The 22,147-nt window shown below is 35.5% G+C and overlaps 1 protein-coding gene across 1 annotated transcript; it reads right to left on the bottom strand.

Annotated features, from left to right (window-relative positions):
• Positions 1–5,472: 5,472 nt before the first annotated feature.
• On the bottom strand, positions 5,473–11,216 carry LOC104217874 (uncharacterized). The gene is made up of 5 exons (XM_009768208.2): positions 10,785–11,216; positions 7,670–7,828; positions 6,865–7,125; positions 5,907–6,554; positions 5,473–5,806 (listed from the first exon to the last, which is right to left on the bottom strand). The coding sequence occupies exons 1-5, from the start codon at positions 10,863–10,865 to the stop codon at positions 5,717–5,719; spliced, it is 1,239 nt and encodes a 412-aa protein (XP_009766510.1). The 5' UTR covers positions 10,866–11,216; the 3' UTR covers positions 5,473–5,716.
• Between the last annotated feature and the right edge of the window lie 10,931 nt (positions 11,217–22,147).

Here is a 22,147-nt window from a genome sequence, read left to right as displayed (position 1 = left end):
TGACTAATAAATTTGAGACAAAAAATAAAGGTTTAAAACTTCTACAATTATACACGTACAAACTGATTGTGATAGATAACAAAATTAGGAACAATTAGCGCTTGTATATAAAATATGACAAATCTTTTTACATGCTCGTAGAAATATTTTTGGCAACGTTTCTAATATAAGTATTATTATAATTCTAAATGTTATAATATTATGCAATTATGGAGTTGTTTCTTTGAAGGAAACTTTATATTTTAGAATGGATCGAATCCCAATAGAAAAAGGTTATTTAGTCTTAACCTAAAATTATATTTATACCCATTACTACATAAATGAAATATTAAATTTAAAGGGCAAAAAGGTCGATCAACTTTTTGAGGATATTTTCGTCTCTTAACATTTAACTTCCTAACATTCATACTTTTATAATAATATAGATATATAGATGTGTCATCTCATCTTCAGACATTTGCTAAATATCTCATTATAAATCGATTTGCATTCGACAAATTATCATAAAAGAAGCAAATGCATTTCTGAAGCCCTTTATTTCTTACAAAATTATTAACTGTTTTTAGTATCTAACTTTTCTATTTCTGTGGCCCTTTTATTGCTTTAAGTATTTAATTGTCTCATTAATATGATACAACAAAAGATATTAAAATGATTTTACCAATGATTAAGAGTAAAATTGGATGACTATAAAGGCTTAGATCGGGGAACTTTTTAATTCATTTTTCAAATTAGAGATACATAATTGTATTTATTTTCTAATATTGTGGATGTGGATTGTACCGGTACCATTGCTCCTCTAAGAAAGAAACTATTTAAGAGGTTCTCTTGAAAGAAAATTTACTTTAATTTGGTTATATAAAAAGGGGAAATTTTCGTTCCTATACCATATAGGAAACTATATTACCAAATATGTTCATAGTTTGCATATTACTCATCATGCTAATAGTATTTCTACAAAATATAGATAATTCACTAAACAAGGAAGCATTGTAGCTGTAGGTTTCCTTATTTAGGCGCGCTAAAATTGGGGAATTAAATATTCTTCCAGATCCTCTACAACGCAAATCACGCACATTCATAATTATCGTCGGGTTCGTTTCAAATTTTTCATACTCTGTTTTTGCGATACACTTTGTTTCAACCTTTTTTCTAATTTCACAAATCAAAAATGACTAAATCTTCTACAATTCTTCTGCAACAAACGCAATTATGTCCAAATTTCAGTAATACAACGCAAAGGAAAAGAGAGCAGCAATTCCACCATTGACATACATTAAAAAGCTTTTAAGTTTTGAATTCAAATTTGAGTTTTCAAAAATTATTTGTTTGGATTGGGTGTTGTTTAAAATAATTGGGAATATGGTTTGGAGTTTATATCTCAATTTTGAGGGGTTTTGGTGAAGATTAGACTTGGTTTTGACTGAATTTCGGATTGAAACTCGAAGAAGAAAAAGAAGAAGACATGACATACATTATATTACAGAAATTGTAGAAAAATTGTACACTATTGTTTATTTATTTTTCTTTTATTCATTTACATATTGTATGAAAGTTGAACAACATTGTATAAAAATTATATTTAAATGGTATTATATTGTAGTTGTACATAATTTAGTAGAAATAATGTACAAAAATTGTAGATGAGTTGTATAATATATAATTAGTTTTATGAAAAAATTATTTTTACTATGGATAAATCAGATACAAAATATACAAAAGACATATTGTATAAATTTTGTATAAAATTTGTATGTAAGTTTTATGTTATTGTAGTTGTATTTAACTGGGTGGAAATAATGTGTGAAAGTTGTAAAAAATTGTAGATAAGTTGTATTCCTCTATAACGGGGGATGTTGGCATATCAAGTAACTTTAGTGTTCTATACGAACATGCATGAAAATAAAGATAAATTTTGTTATGAACAATTTGTAGAAATTTTGTAGATAATTTGTAGAAACATTGATTCTGTATTTTCATATTAATTTTTCAAATGATATGTAGTTTTATTGTAGATTAAATGTAGAAAAAATGTCATTGTGAGTCTTATTTGACTCATTCCTCATATTCAACCTATTCTACAAATTCACGCCTCTTTAAATACAATACAACCATACTTTCTTGAATTTAAAGGTATAGCAATATATATAACTTAAAAAACATCTTCTCCTCTGCACAAGTTAGCTCCAAAACAGACGAAGTGGAATAACAAGCTCCCATCAAAACTTTTAACACAAAAACACAAAGCTCAAATTTCATGTATTGTAGTTGTATTTAACTGGGTGAAAATAATGTGTGAAAGTTGTAGAAAATTGTAGATAAGTTGTATTCCTCTATAACGGAAGATGTTGGCATATCAAATAACTTTAGTGTTCCAGACGAACATGCACAAAAATAAAGATAAATTCTGTTATGAATAGTTTGTAGAAATTTTGTAGATAATTTGTAGAAACATTGAAATTCTATATTTTCATATTAATTTTTCAAATGATATGTAGTTTTATTGTAGATTAAATGTAGAAAAAATGCCATTGTGAGTCTTATTTGACTCATTCCTCACATTCAACCTATTCTACAAATTCACGCCTCTTTAAATACAATACAACCATACTTTCTTGAATTTAAAGGTATAGCAATATATATAACTTAAAAAACATCTTCTCCTCTGCACAAGTTAGCTCCAAAACAGACGAAGTGGAATAACAAGCTCCCATCAAAACTTTTAACACAAAAATACAAAGCTCAAATTTCATGTATTGTAGTTGTATTTAACTGGGTGGAAATAATGTGTGAAAGTTGTAGAAAATTGTAGATAAGTTGTATTTCTCTATAACAGAAGATGTTGGCATATCAAATAACTTTAGTGTTCCAGACGAACATGCACAAAAATAAAGATAAATTCTGTTATGAATAGTTTGTAGAAATTTTGTAGATAATTTGTAGAAACATTGAAATTTTGTATTTTCATATTAATTTTTCAAATGATATGTAGTTTTATTGTAGATTAAATGTAGAAAAAATGTCATTGTGAGTCTTATTTGACTCATTCCTCACATTCAACTTATTCTACAAATTCACGCCTCTTTAAATACAATACAACCATACTTTCTTGAATTTAAAGGTATAGCAATATATATATAACTTAAAAAACATCTTCTTCTCTGCACAAGTTAGCTCCAAAACAGACGAAGTGGAATAACAAGCTCCCATCAAAACTTTTAACACAAAAACACAAAGCTCAAAAATAAATAAGGCGAAATGGTTTCCTAGCCACTTAAACTTGTCGGATTTTTTAAAGCCGATACATAAACTTATAACTTTCCCATTTGAACACTCGAACTCGTTTTTCCATAACTAATAAACACATCTGACCATTGACCATGTGCGCGTGTATTACACATACACATACGTGTCCATCCAGTCAGCAAATGACCAATGGATTTCTTACACGTAAGGGCGTGAAAAGTCAAGCAGCAACTCCTTCTCTTTGACTGTTTTAGCGTTCTTCTTCATCAATCATTTCAAGCTAATTCCAACACCCCTAGCAACAGAAGAACGTCTATCTCTGCTACGCCTATCTTTGCTCCTTTTTCTTCCCTTCACCACACAACACTCCACCTGATCAATTTTCTTCCTCAATCAAAAGCCGAGGTTGTTGTTTGGAGGTTTGTCGTGGTTTAGTTTCGTAATTTTCTAAATGTTTTAGTTCAATGAATCTATTTCTATACAAAAGCAGAAGCCAACCTTACTTGGAATTTCATAGAGAATCTGAAGGCCCTCCTTATTGAAACTTGAAATCCCCCAGAATCTTTTCTTCTATGCATAATGTTAAGGTCCTTCATTAGACATTTTTAACTAACTGAAGTTCTCATTTACAGGTACTCCTGCAATGACATCAAGGGGATTGGTTGAGAAGGACTTCGAGCAGATTGCCGAGTTCCTCCACAGGATTGTTACCATCACCTTGAACATCCAGAAAGAGTACGGAAAACTTTTGAAGGATTTCAATCAACGAACTTGGAAGGGGAAGTTATGGAAAAGTTCAAAACTTAGCTTCAACTCTACAATGACAAAATATACAACTTTCCACCATTTTCACGGTGTGAAAAATGAAAAAAAAATGAAAATGGAGCTTCAGATTTTTAAAAATGGAGGAAGGGGTATTTTGTACTGTTGGGCGTTGGGAAGGGGGTTTTCACGCTCCTGTGAGTCGTGTTCCTCACGCGGGCTGCTGATTAGGACCAACTGACGCCACATGAGCATGGTCAATGATCAAATGTTTTTATTAGTTATGGAAAAAACGAGTTCGAGTGTTCAAATGGGAAAGTTATAAGTTTATATATCGGCTTTAAAAAACCCGGCAAGTTTAAGTGGCCAGGAAGACATTTCGCCAATAAATAAACAGTCTACAATTTTTCTACAATTTATCTACAATTTCTGCAATATAATGTATGTCATGTCTTCTTTTTCTTCTTCTTCTTCTTCTTCTTCTTCTTCTTCTTCTTCTTCTTCTTCTTCTTTCAATCTGAAATTCAATCAAAACCAAGTCTAATCTTCACCAAAACCCCTCAAAATTGAAATATAAACTCCAAACCATATTCCCAATTATCTACAACAACACTCAATCCAAACAAATAATGATTTTTGAAAACCCAAATTTGAATTCAAAGCTTCAAAGCCTTTTAATGGATGTCAATGGTGGAAGTGCTACTCTCTTTTCCTTTCCTCTTATATTACTGAAATTTGGAATTGCGAGATAAAGAGAGACGTAGAGAGAACTCTCAATTCTTTGCAACAACATCCAATCCAAACAAACAATATCTTTTGAAAACTCAAATTCAAATTCAAAGCTTTTTAATGGTTGTCAATGGTGGAGGGATTACAAATTTTCTCTGGCTTTAGAAGAGGAAATCGTGGGTGTTTGAAGAGGAAATCGTGGGGATTTGGAGAGAGAATCTCGGGGGAGTGAGAATATACGGTTGAGTAAAATTAAGAGACTAATTAATACCATTAAAATCCTAAAATGGTACATAAATGATAATTAGGCATATAGAAGATAATTATATTAAAAGTTAAGCATGGAAGATAATATAGTTTACTATATGACATAGGAATGTAAAAATTCCTATAAAAAGACATCCCAACTTTATAGTGCACTCAGTGTCAGAATCTTCAACGTTGAAATGACACCAAATAGCCATTCTAAAGAGCTACTCTTTAGAAATTAACCAGTACGTTCTGAATTTCGATTTTTCAAGAAAAAAATATCCTAAAAATATTTAGTTTAAAATTTCAGGACAAAATACATACTAGCTAATCTCTAAATAGCATCCTTGAGAATGACTATCTGTGCACTTGCCCCATCTTCGGCGAACTATACCATTATTGCTAATCTAAACAATGCCCATTTGCGATACGCAATTGTACAAGTTACTACAAAAAGCCTCCTTTCTTTAAGCTAGAACAGGGATCTTGTAAAGGGGAAATTTTGATCCAATAGAAACTTTCTAGCATAAAGGAGTTCGAGCTTAACAACAACATGATCGTACTGTCTCACTATAGCTAAGGCAATATGATTAGCCAAACTTAGATAGTAGTAAAGCACACTAAGAACATATAGAGCAGTTAAAATGCTACATGATTTAGTGTTGAGCAGCAAAACTAACTACAGTACATGTGTAGTCGCAAAGCTACTTTCTTGAACATTCAAAATAACTTAAGTCATACGCCTGCGCTTCTGGGCAAGATTCTCAAAAATCTTATGAACGTCAGCAGATGTAACTGGCTTTGATGGATCGAAGGATGCCTGTCAAGGAAATATAAAGGTAAAAGAATGCTCAAGAGCTAGATCCCCATTAATTGGGAAATACCAGTTACACAATATCAGTTAGGGATGAGGGACATACCAGGTAATTACCGATCTCGTCTTTAAGGTCAGCGATGCCAGTCAAAACCTCCATTTTCCCAACGTGGCCCAGTTTATTAAGCATCTCAGCACTACGTTCTTGCTCATGTTGAGCTCTCTTCTGTTTTGCCATTTTCTCATATTCTGCAATTGTATCCTCTTTTTCAAGTAAGAAGGCAAGCCCTTTCTGTTTGTAGAATTCTGTGCAATTTGGACACCTACAGAGAATTTCTCTCCAGTTGTTAGAAAGGAACATTGGCTTGCTTTTCTCAAGGCGAATTGGAGCTTCTAACAAGTTCAGTCCAAGGACACATTTGGTACTAGGACCAGCAATTTGGTTACACTGATTCAGAATTGTGTTTGTTGCAACGTTTTCTCCAGCAGCCTTCCCGGTGGTGTCTTTTTTAGGACTATCCTCAGTTACAGGAGTCTCAATTGAGGAACTTCCATCGTTAAGCTCCTCAGAAGATCCCACAGTCGAGGATGCATCTTCAACCACCTCCTTGTTCTTCAAAGAGTTTGTAGCAGTGTGCTGCTGAACCGGTGCAAAAATAGAATGAGGATATAGGTTTAGAAAAGAACAAATAGCTGCACATCCCTGGCAGATTAAATCCTCAAATAGAGGCTCCCCATTTTCATCCCTTGGAATCTGTAATAAAAGCACAAGGATTAGTAGCTTCTTTTAACTGAGGAGTCATAAGAGGTAAATTACAACCAACTTACAGATAAGGAAACAAGTAATGCATTAGCTAGAAGGAAGCATCTGATCTCATGACTGATAGGGTATAACCCTTCGTGGCGGACAAGAATCAAGGAAATAATATGTGAATACAACATTTTTCAGAAGCTACAGTCCCGAAACATCTCGAAAATTCATAAATCATCAAGTTATCTCACATAAAAAAAGAGAGCTGAAAATGATGAGCAAAAGTTAAGCAAGAAGAACAAGAGCCACCAACCATATCAGAGGACTCAAGACCAAGATGCTCCTCGTGAAACCAGTCCTCACAGATGCAGCATTGGAGATTCTCCAATTGGTCTTCAACATCAGGATCAGGATATGGCCGGCAACATGTGCAGTATGAACCTTTGAAATTGTGATTATATGAATTCTTCGTGTTTTCAACATCTTTGCTAGCATCAAGCTTGCAGAAGAACTCCCCGAACTTAGAATTTCCACAGTCACACCTAAAGTTTCTCTTCGTCCAAAGTTCCAAAATCTTGTTGAACGAGCATTCCGAAAATTAGGATTAATATATCTCAATGTAAAAAGTGAGATATTTAAATTATCACCAGATAGAAGAAAACTATGAAGCAGCACCATAGTACTCAATTAGAAATCTTCCCACTAAAGTAAATAACATTTCTTCAACACATCAGAGTCACGGCTTCACAAAAATATTACGACATTGCCACACAGTTCATCTTTGAAAATGAAAATCTTAAGCTAAGTTCAAAAACATAACAGCTTTATTTCACCAGCCTTTGTACACTAGAGGGAGAAAAACCGAGTAGCAAGTTGGATTAAACAAAGATAACATTAGAGAGTAACACGTCCGCTGAAGTACACCAGCGACCTCACAGATATAGCGTGCAAAAATTATAAGGGCAGAATGGTGACATGGGTACTCAACATTTTCCCAGGTAGTCCCGGGTTTTCATAATATAAGCAGAAGAAAATTTACCATCAGCAGCCTGAGATAATTAATAACCTAATCATTAATTGTATGCAGGAAACCGGTAAGTCCTTAGATTAGTGAATACCTCATGACCATCATGGCAAGAAAGGCTACAAGCTGTGCAAACCCCAGCGTTCCCATCTGGTGTGCATGTCAAACAAGAAAAAATAGCTTGTCTCTTCATATAACCTTTACTATAGGTGCACTCCTTGCCTTCATCACCACCTAAGACCAGATCCGCCTCCTACCAAGATGATTTATCCAACAACAAAAAAAATCAAGCATACACTTGGGTAAAATAACAGTCAAATTGAACTAGCACGATCAACTCACATGTCAAACATTTCGTAATAGATTAAGGTTCATATCCTTTTGAAAAATAAATGCTTGTTATGGGGGAAAACAAGAGGGTTCAACCTGTACATATTTGGCCCCAAAAAGACCCAAAAAAAGGCATGGGTGCAGCCATCCCCACCGCCCTCAAAAGGAAAACCCATGCTAATTTGATGCTGCAGCCATTATCTTATCACGGGATTAATGCTACTTGAGAAAATCAACAGTGGTACATCACGTTTAGTCAGTTAAAAACTCTTGAAGTGAAGTTCTGATTATAGAAAACATTTAGCATAAAATAAGAGAGTACAAATTAGAGCTGCGGCGTTTTTAAAAACAAAAAAGCATGAAAATGCTCCCAGGAATTCTACAAAAAAGTACGAGTAAATTCAGGATTTAAGCAAATTTCCTTCTGGAAATCCTTTAAGGAAGCCCTGTAACGTGCACTCCACCACTTTAGTTCAATCACTTCAAAGTTCCAATTCACTGCTTAAATTTGACAGAGAATAGCCATTATGTAGCACAGCTCCTGATGCCATGTTTATCTTCTACAAAATACTCTTATCCAGTTTTCAGTATTTCTAGTGAGGGAAACTCTGAAAGTCGCAAGGATATTAACTCACCCATTAAATATCTGAAGAAAGACCTCAAAAGTCAGCATGTGATTAGACAAGGTTAAATATAGATTAGCTTTCTCATCTATCTGGGAGAGCCAAAATTTTCAATAGGGAGTTCAAAATATAAAGAAGTAAATACACGAAGAAGCCATGGGGGTTCATCATCTACTATATATACAAAAAATAATAATTTTAACCATGTATATACAGTGTAATTTCCGGCGAAGAGGGTTCAGATGAACCCCCTTCAGCCACCTTAGCTCCCGCCATGAGTCACACAGACATATGAATTGAACAATTAGCTAAGGCTCCCCATTCATCATCGTCTACACCTCAAACTCGATCTAATTGTGATCAGTTATATGAACCATTTGTATCATTCTACTTTGTTTTCGATATTAAAAGGATTAATCACAAATTGATTTTTCTTACAATGGTCGTATAGCATTACCAAACCCCTCTTACTTTATCCAAGCTTGAGATTAGCAATACCTTATTATATTAACACATTAAAATTTATATTTTCTCTAGTACCTATCTCAAATTTACATGTAAAGTGTACTTAAACATCTATTTATCAATTTCTTCACAGTCAGTGTCTTTTATGCAATTTATGCATATTAACCCAAATTGCACGTTCAAACCTTAATTTTTCCTTAGTATGGCATATGGATCTAAGATCTCAAAAAGTAAGAAAGTATGACCATCATAGAGGATGCACAACATACAATCATCAACTCTATTTCCAATGCAAAAGAAGCTACCCACCAAGCATCAGAAGAGGTCAACTCTGAGACATCATGCTAATAAGATGTGCTCCACACAAACTACTAACTGAATTCATCTCAACACCCATATGCCCGAATTCCAGACTCATAGTAATGGAATTCAAGAGCTAGCAAGCATTAAGCTTATACAAGACTCCATTCAACATAATGAAAAAAAACTGAGTAGAAGACATAAACCCACAAAAGACTCAACTTTATAGAATAACATCTTGTGATGCACGGTACTATCAATCAACAACAACAACAACAACAACATCCCAGTATAATCCCACAAGTGAGGTCTGGGGAGGGTAGTATGTACGCAGACCTTACCCCTACCCGAGGGGCAGAGAGGTTGTTTCCAGGAGACCCTCAGCTCAAGAAAGCACCAAGTGACGATATATTAGTACTATTGATAGACTCATAATATCAATCAACAAATCAGTCAATTAAGTCTCAACCCGAATTAGCTAGCGTAAGATATATAAATTGAAGTCTCAATCCCAAATTACCATGAAGAATTATCATAATCTTACTATCTTTTACACGTGTTTATCTCATGTAAATTCAGCAATTGAATAAATGCAAAGGAAGGTGTTGCTCGCTTTCTCTCAGCCACTAGTGGCTTATGTAGTGGTCGGCATTCCTACGTGCTCCTCCTTGCCCCCCTACTTAAGAATCCAAATGTCACCCTTGGATGTTGTCGTGACACTTTGGTTACGAAGGTTACCGCAATCTAAGTTTATGGATGAATTCAATCAGCTAAACTCCATCAAACTCCTCAACCAATATCAACAAGATGTTGTACCGCTTAGGCTTGGTTTATTTTGTCATAAAAGAAAGTTGGTTTCGTAGGTTCATTGATTAGTACACCTTCGGTGCTGGTAAGGCCGGTACCATGGTCGTCCGCCTCCGGTTTGCCGGCCGATAAAATCTCTGAGATTGACCAGCAAGCTAGGTTGGTTTGGCTATTTTTTTTTTCTATTTAAAAGGAGTCACAGATCCAGGATTTTAATTCGATGAGTTCAAGTATCAACCATTAAAATATTGGGTTTGGAATGTGATATTTGTTGAAATTTTGTTGTGCGTCCCATATATATCAATATACGATGTTAAAATATTGTGACTTCGAACTCTACGAATCAAAACAAGTTGTAGATGATTCTACTAACCAACATCGGCAGAGTCGAGGTGGCGAAAGGGGCCAAACCCCCTTCATCGGACAATTACACAGTGTATACAAGGTCAAAAAGAATTTTATGTATATATATTAATTGTTGAATCCACTTGATTTAGTCGCGTTTTTCTACATTTTTTTATTTTCTGAATCCCCTTGGTGAAAATAATGACTCCACCACTGCTAACCTAAATGATTTTTTTTTTTCAAGTTCTATAAGTATAACATATAGATAAAACGATTGCAATATAACAAGTTAAATGGTATAAGAATACAGAAAATCAATATTTTGCAAAGTGAAATTACCAGCTCCTGCTCTTCGAGATCTTCGAGATACTCATTAATCGAAACAGTCTGATCAGCCTCCTCTTCAAATGCATCAGCCATAATCAAAACCTAAATTAAGCTAACAAAACAGCCACAAATCAAACTAAATTAAACAGCAAAAGAACCGTTAGAAAACCCTAGGGCACACGAAAACCCTAATTTCGTGAAGAAGAAAAGTATCTACACGCAACGATCAGTGGAACCCGTGAAGGTACTGTTAATATCCATAGAGAATTTGAAGAAAATACGCAATGAATAGCTTTTGGTCTGTAAAATTAGGTTAGGGTTTTATTTCGAGGCAAAAAGGGCTGTAAGGACATTTTCCCGCCAAATTGAGCTACACTGATTTTTTTTCATGGTATGGCGGGTGTTCTAATTCTGGATTCTTCTAGAAATGGTCACAGATAAGCTGAGAGAAAAAGGATAAAATAATTGCATTAAACCAAATTTGTTTTTTCATACACCAAATTATTGGTCTACCATAAGATTAAATTATTTTATTTTGTATAAACATGAAATGTGAATAAGTAAAAAGGACACGGCAGTCTGGTACACTAAGCTCCCGCTATGTGCGGGATTCGGGGAAGAGTCGGACCACAAAGGTGTATCGTACACAGTCTTATCCTACATTTCTGTAAGTGACTGTTTCCACAGGTCGAACCTGTAACGTCATGGTCACATGAAATGCGACTAAGTATTTATCGAAAATCAATGTCCTTAATCTTAAGATTTTGAGCTAACATTGTGTAGTAACCTAAGTACCTAATTTTCTTTTGTGACAATAAACTTGTGTGTCAATTTAAGGTGGATTTAAGATTTTAAATCAATAAATTTGACAAATCGATGATATTTAATACTACATTGTTTTTTAATAAATAGAAACCTAGTGCATTACAGTACAAGATACACACATACAGAGCTCAAAATGACATTTGCTGCCTTCAAGAGTGCATTTGCTTGTATTGTCGTTCGTCGAGTAGACCTTAGCTTAACAATTGAATTGTGTTGGATTATATATCGCAACGGAAGTAATTTCAATATGATGTTCGCGTGTAAATTAAACAATTAGTGTATATGAAGATTATATGAGTTAACTCTTGAAGCGTGAACAAAGTAAATAATTCTCGATCTCCTGTTCCAGAGTGGCAAGACCATAACCTCCAGAAAACATTTCACAGTCTTCTAATGTGTTACCCAAATAAAATCCAGAAAGAGAGAATTTTAGTTGGGCAAAATTCCAAGGAAAAACGTGTAGAAAAACGGTCAGCCCTATACCCCATATAAGGAAACCTTTCCTTTGTGGAAAAAGAAAACCCAACGGGTCTTGAAAAATGGTTTTACCCTAAAAAACTGAGAGAGAGACACGTTTTTTAGGGTAAAATCATTTTTCAAGATCTGTTGGGTTTTCTTTTTCCACAAAGGAAAGGTTTCATTTATTTCTTATTATTTAGGCACAGTAGAGACCATAAAATTTAATTAACGAGGCTCCATATTATGGAATTTTGAAATTAATTTCTACCATAATAAATTACAAATTATTCTACTAAAAATTCTTAATTGCACTCCTCAATTCAATTTCAAAATTCTTCCATAAAATATTATTTAACTCCCTATGTTAAGATTCAGATAGTAATCGATCAAATCAAATTACTAACAATTTAATTTATTGGTTACTTTCTTTACACTTTTACTTAACTTATTTTATGTGTCGAATATAAAATTCGTCGGTCGGGTTTACACACGAAAACTTATAAGCTTTCGTAAAGGAGTATCATCAATCTCAAAGCCGAGACATAGATTTTATCACCTAATTATTATTTCACCAATGTATTGTCACACCTCCTTTTCACATACCCGAGGGGGTACGTAGGGAGTTTTTTTCCAATTAAAGGACAATCGAAACGGGATTTATTTATTTATTTTAGAGTCGCCACTTGGGAGATTTAGGGTGTCCCAAGTCACCAATTTTAATCCCGAATCGAGGAAAAGAATGACTCTGTTTAACAGTCTGCGCACCAGAAATCCGGATAAGGAATTCTGTTAACCCGGGAGAAGGTGTTAGGCATTCCCGAGTTCCGTGGTTCTAGCACGGTCGCTCAACTGTTATATTCGGCTTGATTATCTGATTTTATACAAATATGAACTTATGTGCAAATTTTATCTTTTTACCGCTTTCATAATTGTTATTATTATTTTTACAAGAATGTGAACATCGTTTAAAAATATGTCTTTGGATTGCGTCACATAAAATGCACCCGCGATCCGGAACGTATTTTTATTCAATGTTTTAGGATTTGGATTTGGGTCGCATAAATGCGCACCCGTGTTTAAGAATGTATTATTATTAAATCGTGCCTAAAGCGATTAGCGTATTATTATTTATGGGTAAGACTGTGGAATTCACTAAACAGTCCATCCCGAATTCTAAATACTCAATTAAATATTTATTGAGGGCCCCACAATTTTGTATTTTTTATTCGGCGAGGCTCGTCTCATTTATTTTTAAAAGACAATCCTAAAATGCCTACATTATTCTCTATTAAATTTGTCTCTACAAAATAAAATAAAATAAAAACGTCTTAATTTATTTACAGGCTGAAATTGACCAATAATATTTAATTAAACAACATTCTTCCAAGTTCCAAAATGGTCTATTTTGATAAACTAACGTGTTTTTTGAGACATGATAATCATCCAACAATAGCGAATTAACTAGACGAAGTTACTACACCATTTATTTATTTTTAGGCAATATATAGGTAGTTCGTCCGTTAAGCTATCATCCGATGTTTCACTATATGTATTAAATATCTACATGATTCTGATTTTTTGCAAGCTAAATAATTTATACATACAAATAAAATTCAGAATATAATTAAATATAATTCAGAATTTCAACTCTTCATTTTTCGTATTCATACTTCATATTTCGGATTACAATAACCAGCGTGTCAGTTGTGTACCTGATTTGGAAGCAAAAGAAAATGAAAGATGAGAATCAGCAGCAGTAATAACAATACAGCACAGCAGCAACAATCCAGCAACAGTAACAACCCAGGAACAGAGTTTGCAAACCGGTGGAGTATTAATCCCAAAACAAAAACTTCAAGCTTTGATGACACAACAACAATTAATGTTAATTTCAAACAATGAAAGAAAGCAGAATATTTTTTTAGTTTTTTTTTATTTGAAAGTTTAAATATTTTTTCGGAATTTTCTCTCTCTTAAATGTTCAGCCTTTTTTTTCTCTCTTATTCTCTTTCTGTCAGATTTCTTCCTCTCTTTTTTCTCTATCTGTGTGTCCTCTCTTGATTTCAAGACTTCTTCTTATAACTCATCTCATAAACCTTTCAATTAATTAAAATCCATACTTTTTCTCTACCCAACCCATTATCTTCCCACTCATCCCCATTACATTAAATAAACATATCACACCACCCCATTTCATTTTGTCCCCCATGCCTAACATAAAATAATGCAAGATTCCCCCTTTAAATTAAATCTTGTCCCCCCTTTATATTAAATAACCATATCACAACCCACCCCATTTTATTTTGTCCCCCATGCTTCATATAAACAATTACAAAATGTACAATTCCTAAACTACCCCTCTGACCCTATTGCAAATTACTATTTTACCCCCGAAAGTACTATAAATTACCAAACTACCCATCAGCTATAACACATCAATTAATCAAACTTAACCAAAATATAGACAATATGATCAATTTCTAACAATGTTCAAACAACAATATGAACACGGATGAACATCATAACAACAATATCACATGAACACGATTTTAACAACATTTCAACAACAAATCACATGAACACAAATTGAACAACAAAGAACAAACTAAAATTTGATTGAACAATATTTTAGCAACAAACAATCCTATTTTCGGATTCAACAACTACAACAAACAAGTATATTTAGATTTCTAACTTCAATCATATTGAACTTAAAATCAATTCTAACAATATTACAACCAACAATTCCTATATTAAATTTTATGAGACAAATTCAAGAAATAATCACAAATGGTAAACAAGAAATCAAGCTATACAAATTTCGGATTCAAGAACAATCAAACAAAGTATGAACATGAATTAAATCTATTTTAAACAACAAACATGATGGATTTAAACGATTAAACCAACATATTTCTCTAACACAACTAAATTCTTTAAACAAATAACAAGATCGACGAAGAAACAATTATGAACTTAAACTTGAACTTAACAATATTAACAATTTCTAACAATACATAAACACATGAAACAAATTGAAGAAATATTTAATTAAATTTCAATTTGTATCTAACAAACATCAAACTAACAAATATTCACTTAAACAATAATACAAACATGACATGAATATGAAAACAACTAATTAAACTTCTATTTTGAAATCTGAAAATTAATTTAACAAACAACATGAACACACTAGAAAATTATTTCAATGATGAACAACGAACAAAACAAGGATTAAATCATTTAACGATTTTGGATCCGGAAAATATCAAACAAAAATATGAACAAAAAATAAAATTTAGAACAACTAACTGGAGATGAACAACGACGAACTCGAACCATGTATGGACTATTTTGACAAATATCAACCAAAGCTCGAACAAAAGCTTGAACTCGACTTTATTGAGTAACGTCGAAATAGTAGCAATAATTTACGCGAAACAGAAGCAACGTTTGGTTGTTTGTTCGGAGAAGATGAAGCAGCCACAACATCGTGGCCATGGCGAAAACGTGAACAGCAGCACAGCAAGGGAGACGACGTGAAGCAGCAGCAATCCGAAGCAGCGAGCAGCAGCACGGCGCGGACAGCCATGGACGACGACATGGTCGACGTCGAAGCTCGTCCATGGCTGTGTTCGTTTGGTTGTTCGGTTGAGATAGAAGCAGCAGCGACGGGGCTTAGAACAAACAACGGGTTGGTCGACGCACAAGCAGAAGCAACTGGTGGCGACGACGGACTGTTGCGCCGGAGAAGATGAAGCTCGACCAAACGACGACGAACTAGAGCAACAATGGTGGACGAAGAAGATGAAGTGCTTGGGCAGCAGCTGTTTGGACGATGAGGGTGTGTTGAAGAACAAGGTAAAGGGCAGCCATGGATGCTTGGTTGGAGCTTTGGAGGAAGAAGAATAAGATAGGAGAGGGGGGGCGGATGGTTTAGATTTTTAGGGTTTTTTCTTCTTTTTTTTTTGTTTTATTGTTTGTAAGATAATAGAGGTGTTGGGTTATAGACTGGGTCGACCCAGTTCGAAATGGACTGGGTCATAGGGAAGATTGGGCCATTTTTTGGGCCTGTGGCTTGAAATCGAAGAAGAGGCCCAATTCCGACTTTCTTTATATTTTCGCTCTCTTTTCTTCTTTTATTTCTTCTAAAACTAATTTATAAAAATACTTAAACTATTATTAAGAATTAAATTAAGTTATAAAAGCGCAAATTAACTCCCAATAACAATTAACGCACAATTAATTAATAATTAAGCATAAAATTGTATATTTGGACATTAAATGCTAAAAATGCAAACGATGCCTATTTTTGTAATTTTTAATTTTTGTAAAACAAATTTAATTACTAACAATTTTAGAATTAAATCCTACATGCAAAATGCGACATATTTTTGTATTTTTTATTAATTTAGCAAATAAACACGCACAGACAAATACAAATAATTATTCAAAATATCACAAAATTGCACACCAAAGAAAAATCATTTTATTTTTGGATTTTTTGGGAGTAATTCTCATATTGGGCAAAAATCACGTGCTTACAGCTGCCCCTCTTTGCCCGAAGACACGAAGGGTTTTCGTGCAAAGATAAAGCGAGCGATTTTTGCCCATCCGAGTACTCCGTTGAAGCATTTTTTTAAAAAAGATTTGACCGAACCTTTGCTTCAAAGGTTTCCTACATATCCTGGGCTAAACAGGAATCAGGTCAATGTAGTTCGGGAAATTTTGGTAGCTGGGACTACCGTGGGACTGCATTGTTACTGTTGTTGCATGCTATTACCACTGCTTACCGATCTCCTTGTTACACCATGCTTAAAAGAAAACAAGAAGCTAGGCTAGAGTACAATTTGTTTTTTGTTGCCTTGCTTCCTTGTCTGCTTGCATTTCTTCCGGTGATTTTCTTCTTTTGACACATTTACTTGAGTTTGTACTGTGACCTCTTGTTGCAACCTTCTGTTTCCCGGTGCCGGGGAATTTTATTGTTTCATGCTGGGGATTCCTATTGTAACCCTCTGTTTTATTGTCCTCTGACTTGATCTTGAAATGTATGCCTCTGTTATTTGGGCGGTCTCCCAACTTCAATACTTGAAAATTAAAGACTTGAAATGTATGCCTCTGTTATCTGGGCGGGCTCCCAAGCTCAATCCTTGAAATGTAAAGACTGCAATGTATGCCTCTGTTGTCTGGGCGGGCTCCCAACTTCGATGCTTGAAATATAAAGACTGAAATGTATGCCTCTGTTATCTGGGCGGGCTCCCAACTTCAATGCTTGAAATGTAAAGACTGAATGTATGCCTCTGTTCTATGGGCGGGCTCCCAACTTCAACAACTGAAATGTAAAGACTGAAATGTATGCCTCTGTTATCTGGGCGGGCTCCCCACATCAACAACAACTTTTAAAAATAAGCGTCATTCCTCTCTTCAGGCGGGCTCCTGACTTCAAATACACAACTTTTAAAATAAACGCCTTTCCTCTCTTCAGGCGGGCTCCTGACTTCAACAACAACTTTGAAAATAAATCGTCATTCCTCTCTTCAGGCGGGCTCCTGACTTCAACCAATACATCGCCATTCCTTTCTTTAGGTTGGCAAGATTTCAACAACTTTTAAAAACGCCTTTCCTCTCTTCAGGCGGGCTCCTGACTTCAACAACAACTTTGAAAATAATCGCCATTCCTCTCTTCAGGCGGGCTCCTGACTTCAACCAATACATCGCCATTCCTTTCTTTAGGTTGGCAAGATTTCAACAACTTTTAAAAACGTCTTTCCTCTCTTCAGGCGGGCTCCTGACTTCAACAACAACTTTGAAAATAATCGCCATTCCTCTCTTCAGGCGGGCTCCTGACTTCAACCAATACATCGCCATTCCTTTCTTTAGGTTGGCAAGATTTCAACAACTCTTAAAAACGTCTTTCCTCTCTTCAGGCGGGCTCCTGACTTCAACCAATAAATCACCATTTTGTTATTCAGGGGGGCTCCTGACTTCAACCAATACTTGAACTGTGTGTCTCCGTTCTTCAGGCGGACTCCTGACATCAGACTTGAAAAGTATGTCTCTGTTCTCCAGGCGGACTCCTGATTGCTAAATTTAAAATTGAATGTCTCTATTCTCCAGGCGGACTCCTGACTTTTGAAATTTAAACTGTATGGGCGGGCTCCTGACGTCAAACTTGAAAAGTATGTCTCTGTTCTCCAGGCGGACTCCTGATTGCTAAATTGAAAATTGAATGTCTCTATTCTCCAGGCGGACTCCTGATTTCAACAACAACTTAGGAGGAAATGTCTCTCCTATGGGTAAAATAAACTTAGGAGGAAATGCATCTCCTATGGGTAAAAAAAAAAACTTAGGAGGAAATGCCTCTCCTATGGGTGAAACAAACTTATGAGGAAATGCATCTCCTATAGGTGAAACTAAACTTAGGAGGAAATGCATCTCCTATAAATGAAACTAAACTTAGGAGGAAATGCCTCTCCAATGGGTGAAACAAACTTAGGAGGAAATCTCCTATGGGTAAAAACAAACTTAGGAGGAAATGCCTCTCCTATGGGTAAAAACAAACTTAGGAGGAAGTGCGTCTCCTAGGGGTAAAACTAAACTTAGGAAGAAATGCATCTCCTATGAATGAAACTAAACTTAGGAGGAAATGCCTCTCCTATGGATGAAACTAACAAACTTAGGAGGAAATGTCTCTCCTATGGGTAAAAACAAACTTAGGAGGAAATGCATCTCCTAAGGGTAAAACTAAACTTAGGAGGAAATGCGTCTCCTATTTGTTTAACAACAACTTAGGAGGAAATGCCTCTCCTATGGGTAAGACTAAACTTAGGAGGAAATGCATCTCCTATGGGGTAAAAGTAAACTTAGGAGGAAATGCATCTCCTATAGGTGAAACTAGACTTAGGAGGAAATGCCTCTCCTATGCGTGAACCATTTCCTTCTTCCTAAATTATTTACTTACCTGTGTTGTCTTTCCTCGAAACTGCTGGGGATTATTTTGCTGGGGATGACTTTTCCTTTTCTTCCTTACCCACTCTAGGTTGCCCGAAACTTTGTCGAGGATGCTTCTACATCTCGATGATCCACTGGGGATAACACTGTTGTGGATAACTCTGCTGAGTAAATATGTTATCTTACTCCTTCCAAAATTACTTCCTTTTGAGTAGGATGTTTCATTCCTCTGCAAACTACTTCCCCCTTTTTCTTTCTTTTTTCATTTTTTTTTTTGAAATGAAAAGACTGAATGTATTCCTCTGTTATATGTGCAGGCTCCCAACTTCAACCAACAAATCACCATTCTATTTTTCAGGGGGGGGCTCCTGATTACTTAAAATTTGAATTGTATTTCCTTATTCTCCAGGTGGGCTCCTGATTGCTGATACTTCCATTGTATTCCCTTATTCTCCAGGTGGGCTCCTGATTGCTGGGGATAATACTACTGGGGAAGTTTCCTTTCTTCCCCTCCTTCAAATTCAATTTTTTTTTTCTTTTTGTTTTTTTTTTCCAACATTGCTGGGGATAAAAGTGTTATCTTCTCGGGATAACGTTGTTGAGGATAACGCTGCTGGGGAATTTTATCCCTTCAAATCGATGCTTCATTCTTCTGGAAGCTGCTGGGGATGATAATGGCTTTTTGCTTTTCTGAGCACAAGTGTCATCCTTTTATTCTGTCTGTTGGGGAATACTTCCTCCATTGAAACTTATTATGTTGGGGCAACACTGGTTCAAACACCACTTCCCTTGAGACTGGTGCTATCTTTATTCTTCCTCGAATGGGTACCTGACTTCCAGAAAATTTTCCAAATGAAAGGAAAATTTTCTGCCCCAGTTTGACAGTCTCCCTTATGGCATGCATTTCTGTCATCAATGCCATTTCCTTTACCTGTTTCAAATCAAACAAAATTTGTTAGTTTAAAACGTGGTGGTTGGTTGTGATACTCCTACTGGGATGGCTTTTCCTTTTCTCCTTCCTTGCTCTGCGCTCCACAACTTGTTGGGGATGATATTATTTGCTGGGGATAATCCCTTTCTGCTGGGGATATCCCTCTTCTTTTGTGGCATAGCTCGGAAACTGGCATTTCCCCGACCTTTTAGTCTAGTATGAATTTCCCCAAATCATGCTCACTGCTCTCCTTGCTTTGTTCAACGGGCCTTGGCCTTGAGGTTTATAACCTTTGATTTCGGCAAGGGTATCCCTCTTGACACTTGTCAATCCTTTTGTCAATTCCCTTTTGCTGGGGATATCTTTTTTTGACACTGGCCTCGCGTTTGTTCCTCGCTGACTATACCACTTGGATGTACTAGTCAGATCTTATCTTGCATAATTGGAAAGCTGATGGCATATTTTGAAGTCAATTCACACTTGTTTTGACCAGACAGACTCTATTGGGGAGTTTTTCTATGAAAGGAAAAAGATAAAAAGGGAACAGAATAAAAGACAAATGAAAAAGATGACTCTGTAACAAAAGAAACTATAAATAAAAACCTATCAAACGCAGACACCGACTCTAATGGTCATGGCATGCATTTGTGGCCTATCTTCCGTCGTCAATCGTCTTTCAAGACCTTCAATTGGCAATTCCCCATCTGATTCTCAATCTTATTCGACTTGTAGTGCCCGAAGGGTTTTCACTATCAAGTCTCTCTCATTTTGGTTTTTCTCTCAGCTTTCATCGCCTTATGGTGTCCGTGAAGATTTTCACCGATAAGACTCTCTCATTTGTATCACTTTCCAGCTGGGGATTTGGAGTGTTGCCGGTATGACTCTCTCTGCTGGAGATTAGAGTCCTTTCTGCTGTGGAACAGAATGTTATGTTCGCCGGTAAGACTCTCATTTGTCTGACTTGGCATCTTTTGCAGACTGGTCAGAAGGTCTTTCTTTGGACCGTAATGTGGGTTTTTGGACAGGCTAGAAAGAAAGGGTATTAAAGGCTCAAAAACAAATCAAATTTGGGGTTCAAAATTACAACCTTCGAAATCATATTTGTTTACAACAAGCGCAACCCTTGCCCCAGTTTCTTGCTTGGGGATTATTTATTATTATATTTTTTTTATTACACCATGTACACTGTGACCATTGTGGCCATTATGCACCCTATGACCGAGCCGTGAAGCGCCTACGTATCATCTTTGAGGAATCAGGTCAAACGTAGTTCCCAATTCCTCTGTTTTCATTTGACTTTCTTTTGTTTTTTTATTGTTATCATTTTTCTCTTCTTTTTTTTTCGTTTTTTTTTTTGATTTTTTTTTACCTTCCAGGCTCGTATTTCCTAGTCGTTGCTATTGATTCCGAACGAGGGGTATGAAAGAAAATAAATAAGGCTCAAAGGGGGGTAACGAAGGATAAAGTGTTTAAATAGCAGAACAAAATGCCTTCGTCATTCCAGTCTTCAAAACATGCCAAATGCAAACAACACAATTGATCATAGATTTATAGTCTCTTCCGATGGTGCTGGACTTGACAATTATGTTAAACACTTGCTTTTTCATTTGTCATTTCTAAAGCACCGTTGGGCGACACTCTCACTCTTATGAACGATCCTCATGCCAATTTGGCGAATCTTGCATTTAACGATTTTCTTTATGTTTTACTTGCCCCAGTTCCACATGACTCGGACTTCAAATAATCTCAAACCGTTCTTATTTCCTTTAAATGTTCTGATTGCCTTTCCGGGGTTTTATGATTAACTTTAAAGACTAGGCCCAAACTGTGTGCGCATGTCATGTCACTAGAATCGGCGCTGACCAAAATGATAAAAGGACTAAACAAAAGATGACTGGAAATAATAAAAGACCGGATTTTGCATTAGACTACCGGTGAAATGGTTTGAATAACAAAAACAAACCAGAATAAAATCCTAAAACAACCTGGACAAACTTAAACAAACCGCTATGACAAAACGGAAAGATAAGACAGTTTGACACGAGACAATATCCGAATTACAACCCTAATAATCCGAACAACAGAAATGACAACAAAATAAGCCACCACAAGCTTCTCTCTTGCTAACCAAGGAACGGAGCGTCCTCCCACTTTATCAAAATTGACATCTTAGCCACTGAGCTTCGCATCAGTATTGTCCAGACCA

Source organism: Nicotiana sylvestris, chromosome 8, assembly GCF_000393655.2.
Source record: "Nicotiana sylvestris chromosome 8, ASM39365v2, whole genome shotgun sequence".
Taxonomy (NCBI): domain Eukaryota; kingdom Viridiplantae; phylum Streptophyta; class Magnoliopsida; order Solanales; family Solanaceae; genus Nicotiana; species Nicotiana sylvestris.
Note: the sequence above shows the minus strand (reverse complement) of the source record. Positions and strands in the feature narration are given on the sequence as shown.